Source organism: Papilio machaon, chromosome 14, assembly GCF_912999745.1.
Source record: "Papilio machaon chromosome 14, ilPapMach1.1, whole genome shotgun sequence".
NCBI lineage: Eukaryota > Metazoa > Arthropoda > Insecta > Lepidoptera > Papilionidae > Papilio > Papilio machaon.
Window position 1 is genome coordinate 3,416,644 of NC_059999.1, and position 22,730 is coordinate 3,439,373.

At 29.9% G+C, this 22,730-nt stretch overlaps 1 protein-coding gene across 5 annotated transcripts in view; it reads left to right on the plus strand.

Annotated features, from left to right (window-relative positions):
* LOC106720010 (apoptosis-stimulating of p53 protein 1) overlaps positions 1-22,730 on the plus strand; it is a 190,481-nt gene that overhangs the window by 127,235 nt on the left and 40,516 nt on the right. Inside the window, exon 1 of one of the 5 annotated variants that reach the window (XM_014514535.2) lies at positions 5,704-6,448. The exons of 3 other annotated variants lie outside the window; for them this stretch is intronic. In XM_014514535.2, the coding sequence (XP_014370021.2) occupies positions 5,771-6,448 (678 nt within the window). In that variant the 5' untranslated portion in view covers positions 5,704-5,770. Of the gene's footprint in view, positions 1-5,703; positions 6,449-22,730 lie in introns of those variants that run through there. One more of the 5 variants, XM_014514536.2, reaches the window with a different exon arrangement.

Here is a 22,730-nt window from a genome sequence, read left to right on the forward strand (position 1 = left end):
TTATCCATACGATAGCCACATGTTACCACTTGAACTTCCTTTTAAAGCTTTTACGTGATCTTTGTCAAGGATTCGATTTCGAGAACAACAATGCTATATTTGTTTTAAGAAGTTGTCGTGAGAAAAAAATATTTTTTATTATTATGTAGCCATGATTAAAAGCCATAATTGCCTAGCTATAGTGATTCCCAGATTTTGTTAGTTATATAGGTAAATATTCTACTGCTATCATAACAATTAAGTTCGTCATCTGGAGTGACAGTTTAAATGGAATAAATCTAAATTTCACTAAAGTTCACTTGGGTTAATGTAACAGGTGGCCAACCTTTTGCCTTAATTTTGAACGTAGTATACTTAATCGTACCACTTCAGTATATATTTATATTTTGTATGATATATCCGGTTATAGAGTTTGTTTGGATTTATCGTTCATCAATTTAGTAATTGAAGCTTCAAGTACTTATTGACAAGCATTGTATTGCAAAAATGAAATCCGGTCAGCACTTTCGTGTTACATTTTTTTTTGCATAAAAATATTATTTTCCAAGCTTATTTTTTCTTAAAGTAAGGATTTGTAAACATATCATTGCGATTTTTTACGTTACGTATGTATTGGACATATTCAAAAAGCAGAATACTTACTTAACTTAATTTATTCTTCCGGTTAAATGAATTTTATTTTATACAACGATTAATTGGGTCATTTTTCAGAAAAATTCTGAGAATTTTAATTTTTGCCTGCACGCGGAATTTAATTATTTTCCACAGAATTATAAAAGATTTTTTTTTATGAATCAATAACCGTGTAACCATTTATTTATTTATAAATATTCAGATTACTCACGTATATAAGGCAAAATATCATGGAAATTATTAAATATACATGCAAAAGTCAAGCAATAATATAAATAAGTATACCAGGAGTATGGAACTCCAAGCGCTGATTGCAATTTATATGCCTATAGCCGCCAATTAAATACTTTCTTAAGTCTGATCTAGTTTATATCTGTAATTACTTCGAACACGGTTTTATAACCGAGTATTAGCTGAGAAGAAATTGATTACAAGTAATAAACAACTCACTTTGATATCGATATTATTTAACGTAGTAAATGTACGGAAATTCAAATTGAATTCAGTTAATTAAGGTTGAATTCAGATTATAATTTTTAGATTTATCAGATAGCTATGATTTTAGAATAGTGGGAAAAATAAGCAGCGAACCTCTTAATGTGAATTAATCACCGACGTCTATTGACATTCGGAACACCAGAACTACAGATGCATTACCGGCCTTTGAGTGTTAAAGATACGCTCGATTCTTGAAAGATCCGAAATGCCTACGACGACAGTCTTTATATTCTTTTGTTTCATACGAGTGATAAATAATCGCCTTGAAGAATTAAAAAAAAATAAGTCAATGATGACATGTTTATGCGGTGTAAGCAGATCTTACAAATATTTTAAATTCCAGTTAGTCTAGTTTGCGGGTTCGTAGTCCATATGAGACACTTGTCGCAGAGCAAGTAACACGAGAGCGCAGTAACGCTGTCGAATAACGCTAAACATACAATGTCCCTTATGACTTGGGAATAAGTCATAGTTTTCAACGGACCTTTTAAATGGTTGAATAGCTTCGGTTGAATAGCTTCTAGTTTTCATATTAAAATTGGAGACGGGTAAAATGATATAGGGTTGATTATTGTAGAACGGCTCAATAGATTAACGGTTGGAAGGTCTTCTCGTAGCCGCATATTTGGCTTCGATTCCCATTAGTAATATACTTTCATTATATACTTTTTAAATACTCTCACTCTTTACTTTTGGTATCTATATGTTATTAATATGAATAAAATATTCTTCGAAGCTTAACTTTAAGTGTGCTAAAAGTATTGTCATCTTCTAAATAAATAAAACATTTTTTTTACTTACAACCTGAAAGCAAAATACTTTGCCAAAATACGTCCGGATTCATCTCATAAATATTGTGAATGAAGTGATTTATATTTACAATTTTAATTTGCATACAAAATAAATCAGGCAGTTCTATTAAGGATAACGACAGGTTCATTTTCTGTAAACCATGGAAATTAAATTGTTTCTCTCGATCAGATTTCATTGTCGTTGTTTTATTCGATTTCTATACATAGTGACGTAAACTCGTCTGGCCTGGTAAAAAAAACTGAAACTATATCTCGCTACCACATAGGGAGCGCCTGTGTATCGAAAAGATGCCACGAGATCCTCGTCGGATTCTTTCTTGCTATGCCTTTTCTTCAATACTGTTTTAAATATTATCTGAATGAAATAACCGCGATTGCAGCGACTCTCTCTCTGGCCATAAAAGTTTGTCTGACTGTAGTCTGGTGTGATGTGCCGTGTTGCAATTCTATCGGAAATGTTTGTCCGTATCGATTTTCTTGTTCTCGGTATTGACGACAAAAGTATTTTTTATTTCAACGTTCATACCAACTTATAAGTATTATTTGTATATTATTATTTTATTTTTCAATAAAATATACAAGAGATTATCTACACCAAAAAATAGTTATATGTTGTTCCTACAACTAATAAATATTTTCTTCGGTAAAACGTTAAAAATTTCCTTCACATTTTCCTTTGCAATAACGTCGTCGTTTCGCTGTCCTCTTGCTCTTCCACCGTCCATTCATAGTCTTATTTATGGAGACATTTTCTTGTCGTTATTTTTTAAAAATACTAAACTAGTTCACTTAAAGTTACATTTTAAAATTTAACATCAATACAATGTTTACATATGAATATTAGAATGGAAATATATATGTTATGGAACATTCGTTATAATTAATTATTAAAGTTTTTAATGACAAAGAATGTTGTTACTGAGCCAAGATGTTGCCAAATGTCTGATGTTAGGTGTAAAAAGTGGTAGTTAGTGTTTATTACTGCCCATCGACAATATTCCAACAATGCGATAGTATAAAGTATTTCAATGATTTTCCTGCTACAATCGATCAGACAAATACATAAATCTCCTGGAATTCAAATTTGGAATTAACGAAATTATTGCCGCACTGATTCGTTAATTGGAAACTATGGGAGAACCTTAGTGTATATTTATCATTCTAAATAACTTATCGTCTGTTTCTGAGATCAAAATCTCATTTTAAAACATAGTGTCATTTCTGTTTTGTCAAAGATAATGAACAGAGATGACGATTTTTTTATACAGAGGTATTGGTCTCAGAAACCCACGGTAAGGCAGACCTTTTAACTTTGAGTAAGTATATTTTTACCTACAGTAGGTATTTCCAATTCTCCGTTACATTTGACTAGGAAAAAATGTTACCACTCTATTGAATTTACAGTAAAAGTCGGATGAGTTCCCCCGGACCAATATATTTGCGTTGTCGAACGTCTAAAGTACAGGAATCTCACGAATTCGAACGAATTCCTGTATTCATATTCGATTTGTGGCGTGACGAAGGTGTTGATTTGATTATCCGCCGGCTTCTATTGTCAGCCTCTACCTTTACAACTATATTCCAACTTCGCTCGGAAAATATTAAGGAATTCTTTTCGTATTAGTATACTTTATTGGTTTAGAGGTTTTTATAACTTTTTGAATTATAAATCTTGTTAGAAGTACGAAATGCTTCGATAATATATACATATATATAATCAAAGACGAATACGAAACGTATATTATTTTCTTCTTAATTTTGTACGACAAAGTTTTGTACAGTTCGTTTTGAGATCTGTATTAGTGAGTTTGTATTAGATTGTTTTATAAAGGGCAAAGAAGTCGTGCTTGCGACTGCTGAAAGCGGCTCAAAAGTTTGTTGTGGTCTCAAGAGATCTCTTAGGGATGCTACGAAAGTATCTTGATTAGTCATTCATCAGAATTAGGTTCTTTACGAGAATGTCTTGTCACTTTTTCGTAGGACTTTTATTTATCTTTTTCATTTTTATGTTTTTGATTGTTACGAAAAATAAAAATATTCAAGAATTGTTCTGGGTTCGAATATCTTAATACGTAGTTTTTAAAAGTTAACGTTACATTACCTTTATTATTTATGTAGTTTGAATAGATTCAGTTATAGCTTTATCAGATTTTATTATTTATATTAACCCTATAACACAATTAAGTGAAGAATTGCACTGCGCTAACAAAACTAATACTAATAAAGATTTTCGTTCTTATAAATTGAAATGTTTTTTTAAATCATAAAAAAAAATTAAAGTGTACATTCGGAGAAAGCCTCGTTAGTTCGTTTCAGACAGGCGTGGTGAGAGGAAATTTGTTTTATAAAATGTGGTGATGAAAATTGGGTCAGACATTTGTAATATATCCAACGACTTAATGAAATTCTAATTGAAACGATTTTACGCGTTGCTCTTAAGAGAGGTTACAAGGTGGGTGAGGTTGTACACCGAGTGACTTCTCAATGGGGGCTTGATAATTAAATCTCGCACTAATTGGGGAAGCTTCGATAGACAGCCACTCGTGCATCCATACTCCATATTTCACAAAGACATTACCCCGTCATTCACATATGCGTTGCTCCGTTGAAAGTCGTTATCTCGTTCATTAGGGATGCAGTATCGATAACTGATTTATTCGAATTAAAAAATCTATCTGCAGACATATAGAACATCAACTTTTAAAATTCATAAATTAAATTAGAACAAATTACAGATGACACTACTAAATCTAAACTAAAGAACACATTAATGACAATTTTACGACTCTGAGTGCGGTGTTAAGACATGAACTATGTATAACTCTTTAATGTACAAAGGATACACTTGATAAATCCGACCTTCATAATTTTAGTACTACTTCAAAGGAACGTATAGATGGCGTAGAAAATGACTTAGTACAAAATTTACAACATCAAGTAAGGATGTGGGATCAAGAGGGCCCACGAAAAGGTTCGGTCGTAAAAACTGTAAAACAATCCTAATTTTGACAAATATACCTCAATTAGAAAGTCACTATCGTTATAAATAAACGAAACTTTTCAATAGATGTAATAATAAAGCAAAACTGCTAGAATATAAATAATTTATCCCGCTCTGTGTAATAATTGGAATGCGATCCGTTGAAAAAATATGTTACAAGGAAACTAAATGTTATTTATATGAAGATTAGGTATTGTCTTATATCGTGCAATATGTTGCCATCGATACAATATTTTCATATGTAAATGTATAATATTTGCAAATAATAACTATATGAATGTATATTCTATTAAGAAGTTACGATATTAATTACCACAAAATTCAAAATTACAAGCTTAATGATGACTTGTAAAATAAATCAATAGGATTAAACATGCAATTGGGACAGGTTTTGTGAGCTAAAATTCTTTTCAATTTAAAACGCTAGAGCGATACAATAGTTTTATAATGACTATTACAGCAATTTCAAAACCTAAATGATATTATTTAAATGTTGCCATAGTTTCCTTACGAGGGTCAGATCACGTACCGTTTTACATATCAGGATATGAATGAGATGCTTATATCCGTTCAACGAGAAACAATGCATCTTAAGTCATGGAGATGAAATATAATGTCATTGTTAGAACGCAACTCGGAAGGGTTTATTATGACGTGCGATATTTTATTTTACTATAAATTTACATTTCCATATTAGATATTCTTTTTAATTTCCAGCCGTGTAAAAAATTTATATGCACTAATGTAGAATCTTATAAAATAATATCAATGACACCAAAAATGTAAGTGATAATAGACTTAAGTATGTCCAAATGACCAGTTGAAAATGTTAGCTTGTGTATGTCAACCAATGGAGACGGCACTACTGTTTAACGGAGGACCACCTGTCACTATGGGCCCACTCGGTACCAATGGTAAATTACGTCATCACGATACCGATGTTATGAAGACCATTCAACTATTACCTAAACCCAAACATAGTTACTGTACCAATACGAAAGAAAATCCAGTATCTTTAACCACAGTACCATCATTTATGGATTCATCAGGAAACCTACTTAATCTTAGAAAGATTGAACGTAAAACTAAATCAACGAAAATATTAGTAAATCCAGTTTGTTTAGATAGTGTGAGCAGCAGTGATGATAGTCACCGATCAAAGTCAGGAATTACTAAATGGAATGGTAAAAAGAAAAGGCTGAAGGCAATAAAAGATTATAAGAAGGATGAAAATATCCGAAACAATTCTGAAAAAGATGACACTAAAAGTAAAGATAAAGATGAAACGAAAAAAGATAAAAAAACGATATCTTGTTTTAAAAGTAAAACATCTGATGATAAATCACAAGATGAAACTGGTATGGAATACTATGTAGCTAAAAATGCAAGTTGTGATATTAATGTAAATGAGCCAGATGTGATTAATCATACAAGAAAACCACCAATAGAACAACAGCAGTTAGGTATCAAGGAAACTGATGGAGAAGTGGAAAACAAACAAGAGGTAAGTGTAGTCAATATATCACAATTTTCGATTTTATGTAAAATATTGGTCAATTTTCAATAACTTTCTAAACGTGTTAAAAGATCAAAATATTGTAAACAGCGCATTATAAAAATTGAATATTAAAAGTATGAAAAACCATTTCTTTTAATCAATAATTTCCTTTTAACATTTTTGATAAGAATTTCACCGATCGTAGGATTTTATATCAAATTTCTTCCGAATAGCATTTCAATCGCCACTGTTCAGCGTTTCAATTTGTATGCTAATGAATTCCAGAGACATCTTAGAAATTCTCTTCGGCTTTAGTGTTCCAATATTGTATAACTCGTACCCTCACTGCAGCCATCCTCTACCCTATAAATATTACATGACCTTAGTAAGCTGCAGATTATTAACGACTAAAATGATGAAATATTACAATTTGCTAAAATTTTTAACATAGCATTTACGAAAATAGTTACAAATAACATATACAACCCATCTAAAGTAGACAGTAATTAATTCAGAGATTTTTTTTTGTCTTAGTTGATGTCGTTATTTGTGTGTCGCCTTCTGTAACTATAAAAAAATTGCTACTTTATTTTATTCCTTAGTTAAGCCGTAACAATGCGCTATCGAATAGTATACAAAAACCGTTCCCTGAAATGTAGTTTATTTTTAATTCGTATAACTAAAGTTGATGGGAAATGGAAACAACAACGAAGTTATAGTGCGGCGTTTGGCCGTTAAACAAGTTTACACCGTAAAATAGCCTCTAACACAGAGTTAACATCTCCGTGCCGTGGTTAAAACACGACGACTACTAACCTCTATTAGAAAATATTTAGAGGTGATAATACTTGTTTGCATTTTAAGTATAATACACATATATTTCTTTTTTTTTACACATGCCAGCAAATGCAAGTGAGTTGGATTGTGGAGATGTAGAAGTTATATAAATTTTGACCAACGTTCAAAGTTTCAAGGTTCTAATCAAATCATAGCTGTACATACTGTAACCTAAAAGTTTTTTTTTAATTTTCAACGTAAAGGCAAAGGTATCGATATCTAAAATAACAAAAATTAAATTCAATACAACGTAAATTATTTAAATGTTTCGATTTATCGTCTAGTGAAATGGTATCAAAATTGATATCAATTGCTATTATTGTTGGTATTAGGTAATTATGTACTAATTAAATTGCTATGATATTTGTTCTAAGTAATTTACTGAATCAAACTAAGTAAGAGCTTATAGTAATACTGTTAATAGGAAACCTGTATTGGTTGTAAATTAATTAAGTTTTATTTTGGACTTTAAAGATTTCAAGTAACGATAACCATTTTATATTTAGTAACCTGGGTGTCTTAAAAGGATACTATAAAATTTAAAATCATGTATTTTAAAGTAATGTGTGTATGTGTATACAAATATTTGGAAGATTTACCACGCTTTTAATATATTTGTAAACATTTGTAACTCATGTTTATAAACATGTAGTGATGAAGGTAACAATTTTAGGATTGTGCCTAAAATTAATTCTGTTAAAAATATACTAGCGTAATTTTTTATACAATTACCTCATTGTTGAGTCATCAGAATTGAAATCTTGACTTAGGTAACATCGCATATAAATCTTTATGCTACTTAAAGTATTATTGAAAATTAATATATTTGTTTGAACCAACAATAGTATGTTATATTTTCACATTATGTAATTATAAAAATTCTCTGGCATCCTCACAACATTCTAATTAATGTTACGTCATCTATCATATAGTTTAATATTATATAGGGAATAAACATTGATTTTGATTTATATAAACAGGTTTAGTATAAATTTTGCATATACAAAATTTATTACATTATGTACACAATGCAATGCAGCTAGGATTAAGTTTGTGCGCTTCAATCATTTACCAAGTTCCCCGGCGTGGCGGCGCCGGCGGTCGCTGCGGGCCGCAATTCATACATTACTAATTGCGAGCATGTCAAACTGCGACTCTCATTATACATGTTAAGCTCTTTAACATGCCCTGATGTATTAGTAAAAATAATATACCTATATAATATATTAATCTGCCCTTCAACTACCTTGAAGGACAATCCTTTGGTCTGTGTTCATTTGATTTTTCTAACTGATCTTTATAGAGTAACATTTCCAGAGAAGTCACAATTCCAAATTAACTAATTATAACATTTATACGTGTTCACTAACAGTTTCGATATCTATTTAAGTCACTTTCAAATAACTAGCATTAAATACAGGTCTGACACTGCGTAGGTTTATCCAATCTATACCTTTCCATCCGGCAATTATCGTTCTGAAGTTTAACCAAATCTGCATAAAGTATGAGATAAAGCTGGCCATATAGTTAATCTATAATTTTAGTTTATAAATGTAGATTAAAGTTTACTTTATATACCAGGGGTGGCCATTTCATTAGATTAGAGTACTACTTTATAGTGACAAAACCCTGTGAAATCAAGTACAAACTTCTTATAATATAAAATGGAACAGCATAATTCGGTACACAATTATCATTTTTTTTATTAAAAGGAAAATCATGTAATTGACATTTATTCTTATACTAGCTGTCGCCCGTGACTTCGTCCGCACGGAGAAAAAAAACTTAATAAGTAGCCTATGTGTTCTTCCTGACCATGTTATACATCTTTTTTTTTTTTCAGAGGGGAATGCCTTATGCATTACCGCGCCCCGGGGGAGGCGCGGTAGTTATGTGGGATTCTCTTCCAGATGGGAAGCATACCCACTAAACCCCTCTGTTCCTCCAACGCATAATAGAGGGGCTGCGGGCACGCTTTCGCTTTCGTCCGCAACCATGTTATACATCTGTACCAAATTTCATCAAGTTCCGTTGAGCCGTTCCGAAGATACCTTCAAACAAACATCCATCCATCCATCCAAACAGTCGCATTTATAATATTAGTAAGATTATATTACTGCGTCTGAGCATCTTCCACTACGTTATATTTACGTATTTATATTTTTTGTCTTGCTATGATCTACTGGACTAATAGTTGAGATAGACCAGTAGCCCACATTTATTATATACCATTGTCTTATCAGTTTTGTACCTTTTATAAAATCTTTTTATATAAAAAAGTCTACGACTGTATTTTAAAAAAGTTTCCTATTATAACTAAATCCCAAGTTAACTTAAGTAAGTAATCCATCGCAACATTACGTTGTTGTGTCTGCTTACTTATTCAAGACATTAAACTGATTTCAGACTGCGCGTTGCAGGGTTACGAAACATAAACGATGTAAATCCTCACCAAATGTAAGCCTTAGCAGATCTAGACAGTAACGACGGAAATCACAAAAAGTATTTGTTATACTTTTTATTATATATTTTATTGAATTTAAATAATTAAGTTAAATATTCATATTTTCTTAATTATAACATAATCTTTTGTCACAATGTATTTTTAATTTGGTAGCTAGCTTTTGTTGATCTCGATTCTGGTTAAAACAACTTTCAAGTTACGCTCGTAAAATTTATCAAAGTAAATCTAAAATATCTTTAATTGCTCTTTTAAGGGCCCTATATTCGCGTAATCAGTGATAAAATGAAAAGATCTGAAATATTCTTAAGCAAAGAGTTTTCCTACAACCACTTATATTATCTTTGCCTCATAAATCTTCCGTCCTCTTTTGCTTTCTGATAATCTATTTTAATTAATCTTGGTTATAAATATAAACGCGAAAGATATCAAGTTAAAGAAAACGGGGGACCGTAAGTACTCAACTTATACGTATATCATAAGCCATTTATTAAACGAGAGATTAAAAATAAAACATACGACAAAAATACTACTACTGAGTGAAATAAAAAAATACAGTCGAATTGATAACCTCCTTCTTTTAGAAGTCGGCTCAAATGGCTGCAAATACAGCATTTACACAAATTTAATTATATAAACACTTCGTAAAACTCACTCTGATTAATATTTTATTTGCACAAATACGCATGAATTATGCCGTTCATTAATTAACAAATATTAACTATATTGACTTTATTAAATTCTATTTAAATAAATATATGTGTATTTTAAAACATTTGTTTAAAACCTCCTTACCTAGAATTTAACTTAATATGTATAAAGATACACAATAATCAATATCAATCCAGTAGCCAGTAATGAGCAATTTAAACCCACAATAGAGGATATAAAAACCTTTCTTAGAAATGTGACGTACGGTTATTTTCATTGTATTAGAATTATAAGGCCAACAATAGGCTTTGGATAGTTTGTACATATCGTGGCGAAAAAAAAATATATATTTTATATCTAAAGGTAGTGTATTTTATATAAGTTACGCAGTCATGACGAATTGAATAGACTTAAATCGTAAGTTATATAATTTTTCGCACGCATTTACGTTTGCGAACCTTCAATACAGTTTTTGTAGCATACCAAATTTTTATGTGGTTGTTTTTAGGCGATTGCTGTAACTCGTTATTCAAAATTCGGACTATTTGTTTTTGGCATGGTTATTAATATCTATGGCTAAGATATAGTTAGATACCAGGATTTCTCTCTTTCTGTTTCGGATTTCATTTCTTTATTTTACATCCATTTTTTAGCGCTGGCGAGTTATGAGTTGCTTAGGAATCTACAAATTATTATTATCACACATTGATAGCAGAAATACCAATTGATATGAAGTAATTTCCTCGATATCAAGAAGACTTCGTCGGTTTATTTTTGATCAATTATAAAGTCAGTTAAATATGAACAAATGAATTAACAACAATTATTACATCTCATAACGTTGAGTTGACTTTCAAGTAGACATCGTGGAAATTTCAATTACTTGGCAGATGGAACTGAAAATCTTATTGCGTAATTTCTAACTCTTAATCATATTTAAATTTAGATGACTTGGTGAAAATGTATTTTACGATAAAATATTGTTTGAACTTTGAATTGTGAAATAATTAGAAGGAAATAATTGATATTTTAATGCAAACCCTTAGGTGACAAGATTTTCTTTCCTGGTTAACACATGTGTGCATTGCTGTGTGCATTGTGCTGAGTTGTGTGTGCACATAGCATACACAACTCAGCAATTAGAGAATAAATGCCTTCACAACGGCTCCAGCAATTATAATGACTTTATTATAATCAAATTGATCCCAGTGTAGTTTAAGTTCATAGTTTGATTCAGTAGGGTTTAAAAATAACAATATATGTATATTTTTGAATGTTAAATCTTTTGATTATTTGGAAAGTTAAATGCAAGACAGTCTGTTCGCCCATCTTTTATGAGTATAAATGTTTATTTTATTGTGTATTTGAACCATACGTTATCGGACTAATGACAAGAGGCTTTTATATGTAGGAAATAGTGACAGTCTTGTATAATCAGTTTCTTGTCCCCTGTCTATGTCTGTGGACCTCCTTTGCATTTAAGATAAGATTACGTCACTCACAGAGAACACGGTGTCTGCGTTGAACATCGACTTTCAATTATTTTTAGACGCTTAAAGATGTTTAAGCTACTGTGTTTCGCAGAACGTAAGAAATATACATTAATTTTATAACAATCATATTCAGTTTTAAGTTAACAGCATAAATGTTTTATAAGATAACCTAAAAAGACTAAAATTTGGATTATTTAAAACTTTTATTGGTTTTAAAGGAATGAGTCATATCGATAAATTTTTACAACAAGATTTTTCATAGGCCTCGTTTACAAGTTTTAATTTTAAGGTTTAAAGAATTTTTTATCAAAAAGACAAAGAAAAAGTCACATGAGAACAATATCGCATAATATACACAATACAATATTGTCGCCGTCTAATTATTAACGTTCTTTATAAATAGTAATACGTAACTTTATAAATAGATATAATAATCATAATTAGTTCCCAAGAATATCATTTCATAGTGTTCATTTTAATGTTACATCAGAGGAAACAAAGGCGTTATAATATTTGTTAAAAGAATGGAGTTTGAACAAAACAGCGTGGAGTGGCGAGTCGGGGCCGGTCTATTGTGAAACGCGACAGGCATTGCTTTCCTCTACTCACACGTTTTCAAAGAATTCATAGCTAATTGTTTTCTGTATGAATGAAGTTTTATAATGCTTTATTCTTTTTATAGCGTCTACTCTCCTAGCGTCAAAAGTTGTCTGAATGTTTTATTGGATAGTTTCACTGCTTTTGAACTTTATTCCAGATAGTTCTGTTTTTGGGGTTTGATTTAAATGCACTCTATGAAGCTTAATAAGGAAAACATAAAGTTGATATCTGTGATTAACTTATGGAATGTAAACCGAAAAATTTATTTCTGTTATAAAGCATGTAATTTTAAATGTTACCTCAAGTATCCTTTATAAGAGATGCTTGAGAACAAGAATCCTTGAGAAAATTTACTGAAGTCACATAAACAAATTGTGAAATTCTAAAAAAGTTTCTGTATTTCTTTATTGGCATTTGACTTTGGAAAAAGGTCGTTTACAAAGCAAGCGCTAGTCATTTCTTTATGAATGCTATGAAATGAAAACAGGGCGCGAGTGTAGTGGCTACTTTGTTCATGTAATGTTTGCGGGTCGCGGCCTTGTACACTCAGGTGACACCCTTCGAAGCGTTTTGTATAAAGAACTTTGAAACGAAGTGTGTTTGGTATAAATAACAATGTAGAACACTGTCAAATGCACAAAATATGCGCCATTTAAAGTTTAAAACAAAATTTTAGTATCAAACTAGGTAAATATTTTTGTTGTACAAAGATTATTTCATCTTATTCCAGTTTTTTTTTCATTAAAATATGAAAAAGAAACTAGATCAATTTATCAATACAATAGTAAAACCATGCGAAAGGTTCTCATTAGATGAAGTTTGCAAGTGCTACGGATGCTACGGTGCTACGTCGACGTGTAGCGCTACAATGCTTAAATAAAATAACACAGACTATTCAACATTGTGTTTTAAATTTGATTATTGTAACCTAATAGCGTCATTGTTTGATAATTGTCACTAAAAACATCAGCTACTTTGTCTGTATAAATTTTATTTAAAAAAATTGTGTAATCCTGACAAGGTATAATCCTGGGGTCATTTAAATATGGACAAAAATAAATGATCCGGCTTATCTTACTTTAATCTCTTGTTTGAATTAATCGCCATTATAAATACGGCGCGGGCTGAAGCCATGTAACTGGAACTCGACGTCGGTTATGCTATACGATTAAGATTTATTGAACAATTAATTTATTCCAATTTTATACTACAATTATTAACTATACAACTTAATTTTCACTCTTTAAAATTTATAAGCAATTTAAATTTATTCCTGTTTTGTTAATTGGTTTTCTAATAAACTACTTTTAGCTTTATATTTAAGATTTCTATACTAACAAAATCCAAATAAAGACGCCTTCAAAAAAAAAACTTAAATTGATTGCGTCATCAGTCGGTATAACGGCGAGTCTCCACTGTCGTAGCACTTGTATCACAACAGTATTCCTATGGCCCCATTAAAAAAAATGTGTTTTTATATACAAATGTGTACCGACAGCTGAAATTCAAGATCACACTAACACCTTTTGCACACACTACAACATTTTATAATTAAGTTAAGACTTGCAAACTTTAAATTTAATTTTAAAGTAAATACAAGAGATCTACTAAAATAAGATAATAATATTAAAGTGTTGTGCTCAAGGAATTAAGTTAGTTCATCGTAATCAGTTATGAAGTTAAAGCGGGTGCTTCGTGTTCGTTCATTATTTATTTGTCGAGTTCTAATAGAAAATGTTGTTTATTTTAAAAGCATCTATTTTACAAGGGTTAAATTTATAAGTTACTCAGTAATAGTTAAAGCTCGTTTTAAAGAACATCAATATGATAGTATTTTTACTTGATTTCAAAACAGATCGAATCAAAAGATAAAATCCTTTAGGTGTTTGTTTAATATATTTATTGTTATTTGTCGAATTAACGTTTTAATAATACCGTTTCAAAATTTAAAGATGTCAAAGTACCATTACGGGTAAAAGCTTTCACAGCGCATATTCCCTGCATTAGCAAAGCGTTATTAACTGCGTTATTATCATCAGAAATGAAGCAAATGTGTTAATTAGAGGTAACTGTTATGGAAACTAGGCGCGCGAAATCGTTGTATTCTAGCGTATTCCGTATTTTGGCAACTGTAAAATTTCTAATTGCATGTTTTTATGTAAAGGAGCGCATTTTAATTAACAATATAATTACTGTATGTTTTTAAAAAGATTTCGTCACAATAAATTTCTAAATTTGAAATAGAGATTTACTGTTATTTTATTTATAAATAGTATTATGAAGGAACTCGAGAAAGATTTAAAAGATGCAATATCTTTTAATAAAAATATATATAGAAAATGTTTTAATGTTAATATTGTAAATATATTGCAAAATCAGGTTAAAATCTTCGGAATTTATACTGCAGTTCTCTAATGTGTTCTAGATCACTGCAGCAATAAAAATCAAAGTAATTTACCGCATTACTCATACTCTAATAATATTAGAGTGCACTTGCTTGTATATACGACATAAATACATAGTATATTAAATTATTTTAGGTTCATACCGGCGCAGTTTATTCCGTATGGCTAGATTAATGTTTGTTCATTACTAATTCACGTTTTCAACGTAGTACGTCGGTATAACTTTAATAAATTTAACACGGATATTTTATTCGCCATCTTACATTTCCGACTAGTGTGAAAACTATTCACTTTCTGAAATTAAAATACGTCTTCAAAGAAAAAAATCGGTCTAAAGAAACATGTAAATCTGTATGGTGGAACTGTGAACTTTAAATCATTGAACTGTAATAGTTCGTTGACATTTTATTAGGGACGTTCAGAACGGAAAAGAACCAAAGTAACCAGTAAGCGTGCTCTACTAATTTAGTTCAAAGGAGTCAGCTCTCACTGTTAATAATTAATCCTCGAGAAAAGGTAGGACTCGTCCACTTGTTATTAAAGACGACTTTATATACATTTTGCTCATAAAAATACGACAAAGTAAAAGAAAAAAGCCTGAAAGAAAGTAGCGTTGAAAGGAACGCTATGAATAAAATTCAAAATAAAATTCTATCTCGACGAGCAAAATATGTTATTCTTATTACACTGTTTGAAAAAACTTTTAACAAGGCTATTGTTTTTATTAATTCACCAGAACGATTAGATCTTTTGAAACATAAAAGTAAAATGTAAAGCTTTAGGCCCAAAACAAATATTTCAAGGATTTGAATGTGTACATACAACCTATAATAAAATATTCCTTCATTTGCGATATTGTCATAATTAATTTACGGAATAATTAATGATTGAAAATTCGCAGGTCATTCTGTTTTCGACTACCTTGGTTTGTTAGATGTTTTGATCAATTCCTTTAAGCCTCCTAACGGCTTTAATCTGACATTTATATTTTAACCAGTTTTTTTTCTGAATTAATTATGAGTTTAAAAAAAATATCTTTTAATTACCAAATAACTTACTTAATTGTATTTAATTTATGACATTAACTAGCTGTCGCCCGCAACTCCGTCCGCACGGAGTTAAAATGAAATAAGTAGCCTATGTGATCTTCCAGACTATTTTCTACATCAGTGCCAAACATCAACATCCGTTGAGCCGTTACATAGATACCTTCAAACAAACATCCATCCATCCATCTAAAGTTATTAAGATTTGATAAATTAATTTCTTTTTCCAGGTACGTTTTGATACAAGTTTTTCTTATGTCTACATATACGAGTATATATAGTCGTGAGTATTTTGTTTTAAAAATAATAATGTAAAATCGTTAAAATACGTTCAGATAATATGAACATAATATACGTTTTCACACGTATTTTAGGTTCAGATTATCTGAACATCAATTGCTGAGTTTAGTTCCCTTGGAGAATGAAAGAGTTCAAAATAAAAATTCAAGTTAAAGCATTCAGTAAGTACCCATACGTAATAAAACGTGTTCTAGTTATTTCTTTGACTCCTTTGATACGTTTATTTATACACCACAAGAATCAAAGAACTCGGTAACTTTTTCGTTTTCAATAAAGCTAAATGTTTCGAAAAATATTCTTGCAAAATTGCATTCGCAATTTTCACCTTATATTGCGCACACGTGTTTCATAAAGAATGCGAAAACAAGTTAGTTATACAGGTTATATAAGTTTATTCTTCAAAATGAACTCTTGCTCTTATTTTTTTTTACGACTAGAGTTAAATAATTAATATATAAAAATATTATGGATTGCTCTAAATATAACATTTAGATACAATATGGTTTTAAATATAACTTTGATAAATAGACTATAGATGTATTTGAAATTTAATCATTCAAACTTTGAAGGTCTTTTTGAAGGTACGTTTTGTAAAATAATCAAACAAATTAAGTTTACGAGTATATATTTATTGTTTAATACTCGGTTTAGAAAAAATCCGATATCTCAACATGGCGACTGAAAATTGGTGATACGACATTGTCACCACTTTGTGTCTAGTGATAAAGAAAAAGGTAGCACGGCTGGTGTAATCCCGTAACCATAAAAGGGATTGTAATTCCTGTAGAAAATAAGGGACCCATAAATTTCTTCAGTCGGTCGCCATATTAAGGTTGCCGTGATTGCGAACAACAATGGGGCTTTATTTTGAGTCGCGTCACAAAACCAGATTTTTTTTTCCAAGTGTCGTTTCAACATAGCTTCAACTGTATATATTTTCTGGTCAGAAAACCGTCCTAATTTCATAGTAATAAATTACGGTCACATAGCATGTGAGAGTTTGAGTAGAGAATTGTGTTTCAGCACTCCCTCGGACGTGGCTTGTTAATGCAGTAAGCTTTACTTATAGTCTTTTAGAGATGTAATCTCCGTACATTCTTTTGCCTTTATACAGTATTTTCTTATGAAGCACAGACTACGATATTGATATAGATCATTTATCAGATATTGTGGATTTATATTAATAGAAGGTGCGGAAACTATTATTACGAGCGTTATATCTTTGTGTGAATTTTAGTACACGACTAGTAATTAGGATTTTTTGTGGGATAATTATTCGATGTTGATTTGCATATTTTTTATTTCTTAAATGTGATCAGTATCGGCATATATGAGTTACTGTATTATGTAAGTTAAACTATTTAAAGCTTATTATATAATCTTTATTTATGAACTTGTACAATTTTATATCTTTTATAGAACCGATATTTTTTTATAATATCGTCTACTTCATCCAAAGGAAAAGGACAATTTAAATGTAGCAAGAGCTTTACCAAGCTTATTAGATTCCAAAAGTGACGCGGGTAAGTTTGTCGGATATTCGGTACAAGTTTTACACAACGACTTTTAGTATGCTAATATGATACAAATAAAAGGAACTTCGTTCCAATAAAAACAATTTAATTTATTATCTCCTGACGCAAGATTACGTAAAAATATTATATTGCAAAAACAACTAGTAATTTTCACAGTTATTAGAAGTCGTCTTCTTAAAATAGATTTTTGACAGTATCTTTTGCTAAATTTTAAAAATTAAAGTACTGACCTTCAAATATAAGTGATCTTCAAAGCAATCTTTGAACTTTTCTGTCAAAACAACTATGTACAACACTTTTTCACCATCGTTTTCACGATGTGTTCGTAAATTAAATACTTGTAACTTGTAAAGTTTCTCATAAGCATCTACTTCATTTTTTCAGATTTAATTATAAAATAAAAGAAATCGGTTCATTTATGACCGGTTATGAAATGTTTTTTCTATTCAACATTTCGCAAGGTTGGTTTACAGACAAGTATAAGTAAGAAATATGGCTCATAAACTTATTGGAAGCTGTATAAAGTTTAAAAATATCTTTATTTATGTAATCAAAAGAAGCCTGGTTAAATTAATTATTTAACGAAATGTGCCACCAAAGAGATAGGAATCTCTAGGGGACTAGAATTCACTTGATGCTTCGTTAGATTTCTCTGTTCAATATCTTGGGAAATCAAGGGTATGGCTTGCTGCTAACAAATTATTACATCTTTATGCCATGCGTGTGTAACAGCCGCACTCAGAGTATTAATTGAGTACCAAGGTAGTTCCCATACTAATCGAATTTAACACTGAATGCGGTAGTTATGACATTCTGAAGTAAGCGAAGAAATTATGAAATTCAAAGCAAGAAATTTGGTACATAATTTAACTTGAATTATTTGTTACTTAAATTATAAGTTAATTTAACATTTTAGTTTACAAACTTGCTGTACTGTTGAGTAGGCTCAGCTGTAGACTCGCTTAATAATAGCTACCAGTCGCAAATTTCTATGAAATTTGTAGCAAACAGAAACCAAACAAATGTAACTTTTACTGTAATTATAAATTTTATGAATCTATTCCTATTTATAGATTTTAATCAGAAGGGAAATTTTTAAGGTTTTCTTTAATAACAACATTACAAAATTTGACGATTTTTTTTTTGCATTTTCGTTCCTGAGAATATTGAAAGTATAACATTTTAATAAAGTCATTTATTTCTCTTCTGTTTTTGATTCTATAGCAAATTGTGTACCAATGTTGATAGAATAACGCTAGTTATTAGTTTTTGTTACTTACTCCTATTAATTTAAATTTATTGACTTTTATAAATTTAAGTTTCTAACTAAGTTAAATTCTTACTAAAATCTACTTAAAATATATGTGTTGCTAGTTACTAAGCTTATATATATTATATTGTATGCTATATAATAATAAAATACGCAGTGCATCAAGTAACAACTCAGTTCTGCTTAACTAAGTTATAAAGTTTGCCGTACGCTCGTTACAAAGTAATGTTTGCTTATTACTGTTTGTGAACTCATTTATTTGTTAGTTGAAATTATTGTTACATTAATGTTGTGAAATTTAATTGGAATTTTAAAGTAATAATTGAGTTTTTTTGGTTGCATAGCAATTTATAATAGCTTGTAAAAGTTAACGACTTAAATTCGATAACAGTCAGCGTCAATGCATTTTTTAAATTGCAATATAAATTTATAGCATAACTGAATATTGCTAAGAAATAGTTAATAAATGTATTTTTTATACAATTAAGTACATTTAATAAAATATTATGAAGTTATGTGTTTAAAATTTATATAACTTTAAAGTATGTTGCGGCCTCGGGGTTACGTCCAACCTTTTTCGTGCAGTTTTTTGAACATTTTTTTTTACTTCTTCAATTTTTTTTGATGTAAAATTTATCTTGTTCGTATCAATAAAAAGTCTTGTCGTCGTAAGCATTTTCATCACAAAAAAACAGTTTTTTATTTTTGATATAAATCTTTATATTTAACATTAAAAGCTATAGAAGACTTCAGCTTAATAATATTGTAAAATTGATTACACAAATATTAAACAAACTATCACAATCAATTTCGTTTTATATACGTTTAGCTTTTAAATTGCATTTGTTTTGTTTAGGGAAAGTGATTAAGTTAATTAGTAATTACCTTATAATGTATCTAATGTTCGTAAATGGACTATTATGTTTTTACTAAAAGCTTTTACATTTACATTTAGTTGAGCTTTTACTAACAAAAATTAATATTTAGATATAAAGTTTACTACTCAAAGTTAAAATGTGACTCAATAAATGGATTTGAATTTATGACATCAACATGAACGTTTCGGACATATTTTCAATTAAAAATAACAATTTATTGGTTATAATTAGATGGAAATATTAAAAAATGAATGAATGTTGACTTATTTTTCAAAAATAGCGACGAAAGAAAACGAAAAGAATATAGACTTTTAACAAAAGAATAAAACTTATTTTGTATTCTATTCATTCAAAACAGAGGCGTGAAGTGGATTTATAGACCCTTGGCCCACTCTGCGAAAGAATATTGAATACAGACACTGTATGCCTATATGTGCTATAAATTTTATCGTTCTAAAAAGATTCTCTGTAAAATATACCTTCGCATACTTCTTTGTCAAGCAGTTCTTATAAATAATAAAACACCTTTTTGGTTAGTAATTTTATATGATTAAATATTTGTTCTTATGCAGTAAATAAAGAAAGAAAAAATATAATAAAACTAAATAGGTTTCATACAAGTGAAGCAATGGGACGCAAAGTGTCGAATTCTCTGCGGTCCGTATATTGTATTCAGCTTGAGTTAAGTATCCAAGCTCTTAAGTTACTCATGGGAAATATAAATACTTGACTAATCTTTGATACTAATTAACTCACAATTAAATAATTAATCTAATGATTTAAATCATGCAAGATATTGTCATTTGTTTTGTTAAGTTAACATTTATAAGTATGAGAAATAAGTTAGAGAATTAGAAAAACCAACGAAATATTCAAAAATATGAATAGAAACATGGGATTATATAACTTTTGATCAGTATATGATACGACAAAGACAAAATAAACGTTATTTTTAACCGTGAAATTCTACTTTCGAAATACTCTTATTGAGACATACTGTTATCACTGTTTGTTCAAATAAATTGAGGGTACAAAAAATGTCGTTAAAAGTGTAGATATCATTTGTTTTCGTTATTTAGGACGTATTATAATGCGAAAATGTCAGCTAAATTAGATTGAAGTTTGTTACAAAAGCAAAGAGATTGTCCGAGCTCGTAGTTAATATTCCGATAGTATCGTAACAGCTCTCATTTCGGCACTTACGCGCCTACGCCGTTATAGTAAACCTATTAACATTTTAATTAAACTCCTTTTGCACATAATGTTTAATTAAAGTCACCGGTATTTTCATAAAATTAGTGTCCAGTTTTGTTATGAAAATGTTTAGCGATAAGATTTTATCTGATTTTTATTAATTTTTAAATTGCTATACGTTGTCTATTTTTGTTTGCTCTGTCTTAATTCGAATTTTAAATTTAATTAGCATGTACATTTTTAACAAATAAAATAAAGGACGTACCTACTTAGTCCCAAAAATCTGCGAACAATAAATGTGCGTTTTAATTTTAGCAAACATTTCAATATTACGTTTAATTTGACTTTAAATCTACGAGAGTTTTTAAGTTTAGGCAGAAACTTCTCTGGCCACTTTCACAATAAGAAATGCGGTCACTTAGTGTTTGACTCGCGCAAGTTTTACAGGGTAAGTGCGGAAAAATGTCGGAAACGGCGCACCCGCGGTCAAAGAACACCGCAAGTGCGCTTTCTCGCTTTTTATGGGTAAATTGTAAAGTTTACTTACCTATAAAATGTCTGTATTGAAAGTTTGTGTCGTGTATTATTTTAGTTGACACAATTATTTGAATTTCTTTTCGAATAAGAATTATTTTTGAGTAGACGATAAAAGAGTAAGGAATATATAGAACAAAACGGTGTGAAGTAGGAAGCTAAGGTCGAAAGCTTTTGTTGTGGAAGGGTATCAGGAAACCACGTATGCGTTGCCCGCTTCAAAAAGGGTCTGTAAATAATTGTTTTCTGAGAGAATAAAACATTTTTATTTTTTTCTATTTTTTGTGTTTTCATACCCTTTTCAAATATATTTATAAAGCTGTCTGGTTGATTTTTGCTTAGGTCAGGTGTTTATTAACTTTACGTTTTGTTTTACGTAAAATTACATTATTATTTATTTATTTTTTAAATATATTTTCCGTAATTTTTATAAGGCTAAAACACCTGAAATGTTTACGATTTCTGCCTTATCGTAGGCAAGCAAGAAGGTTAAGCGTTATACGTAGTAAACTTGTAATTATTTTAATACATTTATTACATCAATTTGATTTAGAGAGAAAATTTAAAATCCAGTTTATTCAATCTTTGTTATTTTGCGTTTAATATTAGAAATCGAAAATATACAGTACAGATTTATGATCCTAAAATTTCAATATTCAAGCAAGAAATTCACACCCTATATGTTAAGGTAAGGGAGAAATAGCTGACGAGATAATTTACAGGCGTGGTAACGATAACGTTTATGGTAATGCAGTTACGTAATTTTGCCCAAGGTTGTTGAAGACTTGACGGAAATTTAATAAAGTTAGGAATCCATCAGAATATGCCATCACTTTATTAGAAATTAATAATTGTTTTTATTTACATATTTTTCATATTTACATATTGATTTCTTGCTGATACTTTGTATTAAGGTAATTTAATAGAAAACTTAAACTAAACCACGATCCAAATTCAATTTATATTAAGACAAAACACGTACACCATAGAGTGTGAGATCAGTAATCTTAATGCAATGAGCACACTCACCTGTATTAAAGTAATGAAAGTTAAACATATATAATATGGATATTGTGTTGAAGGT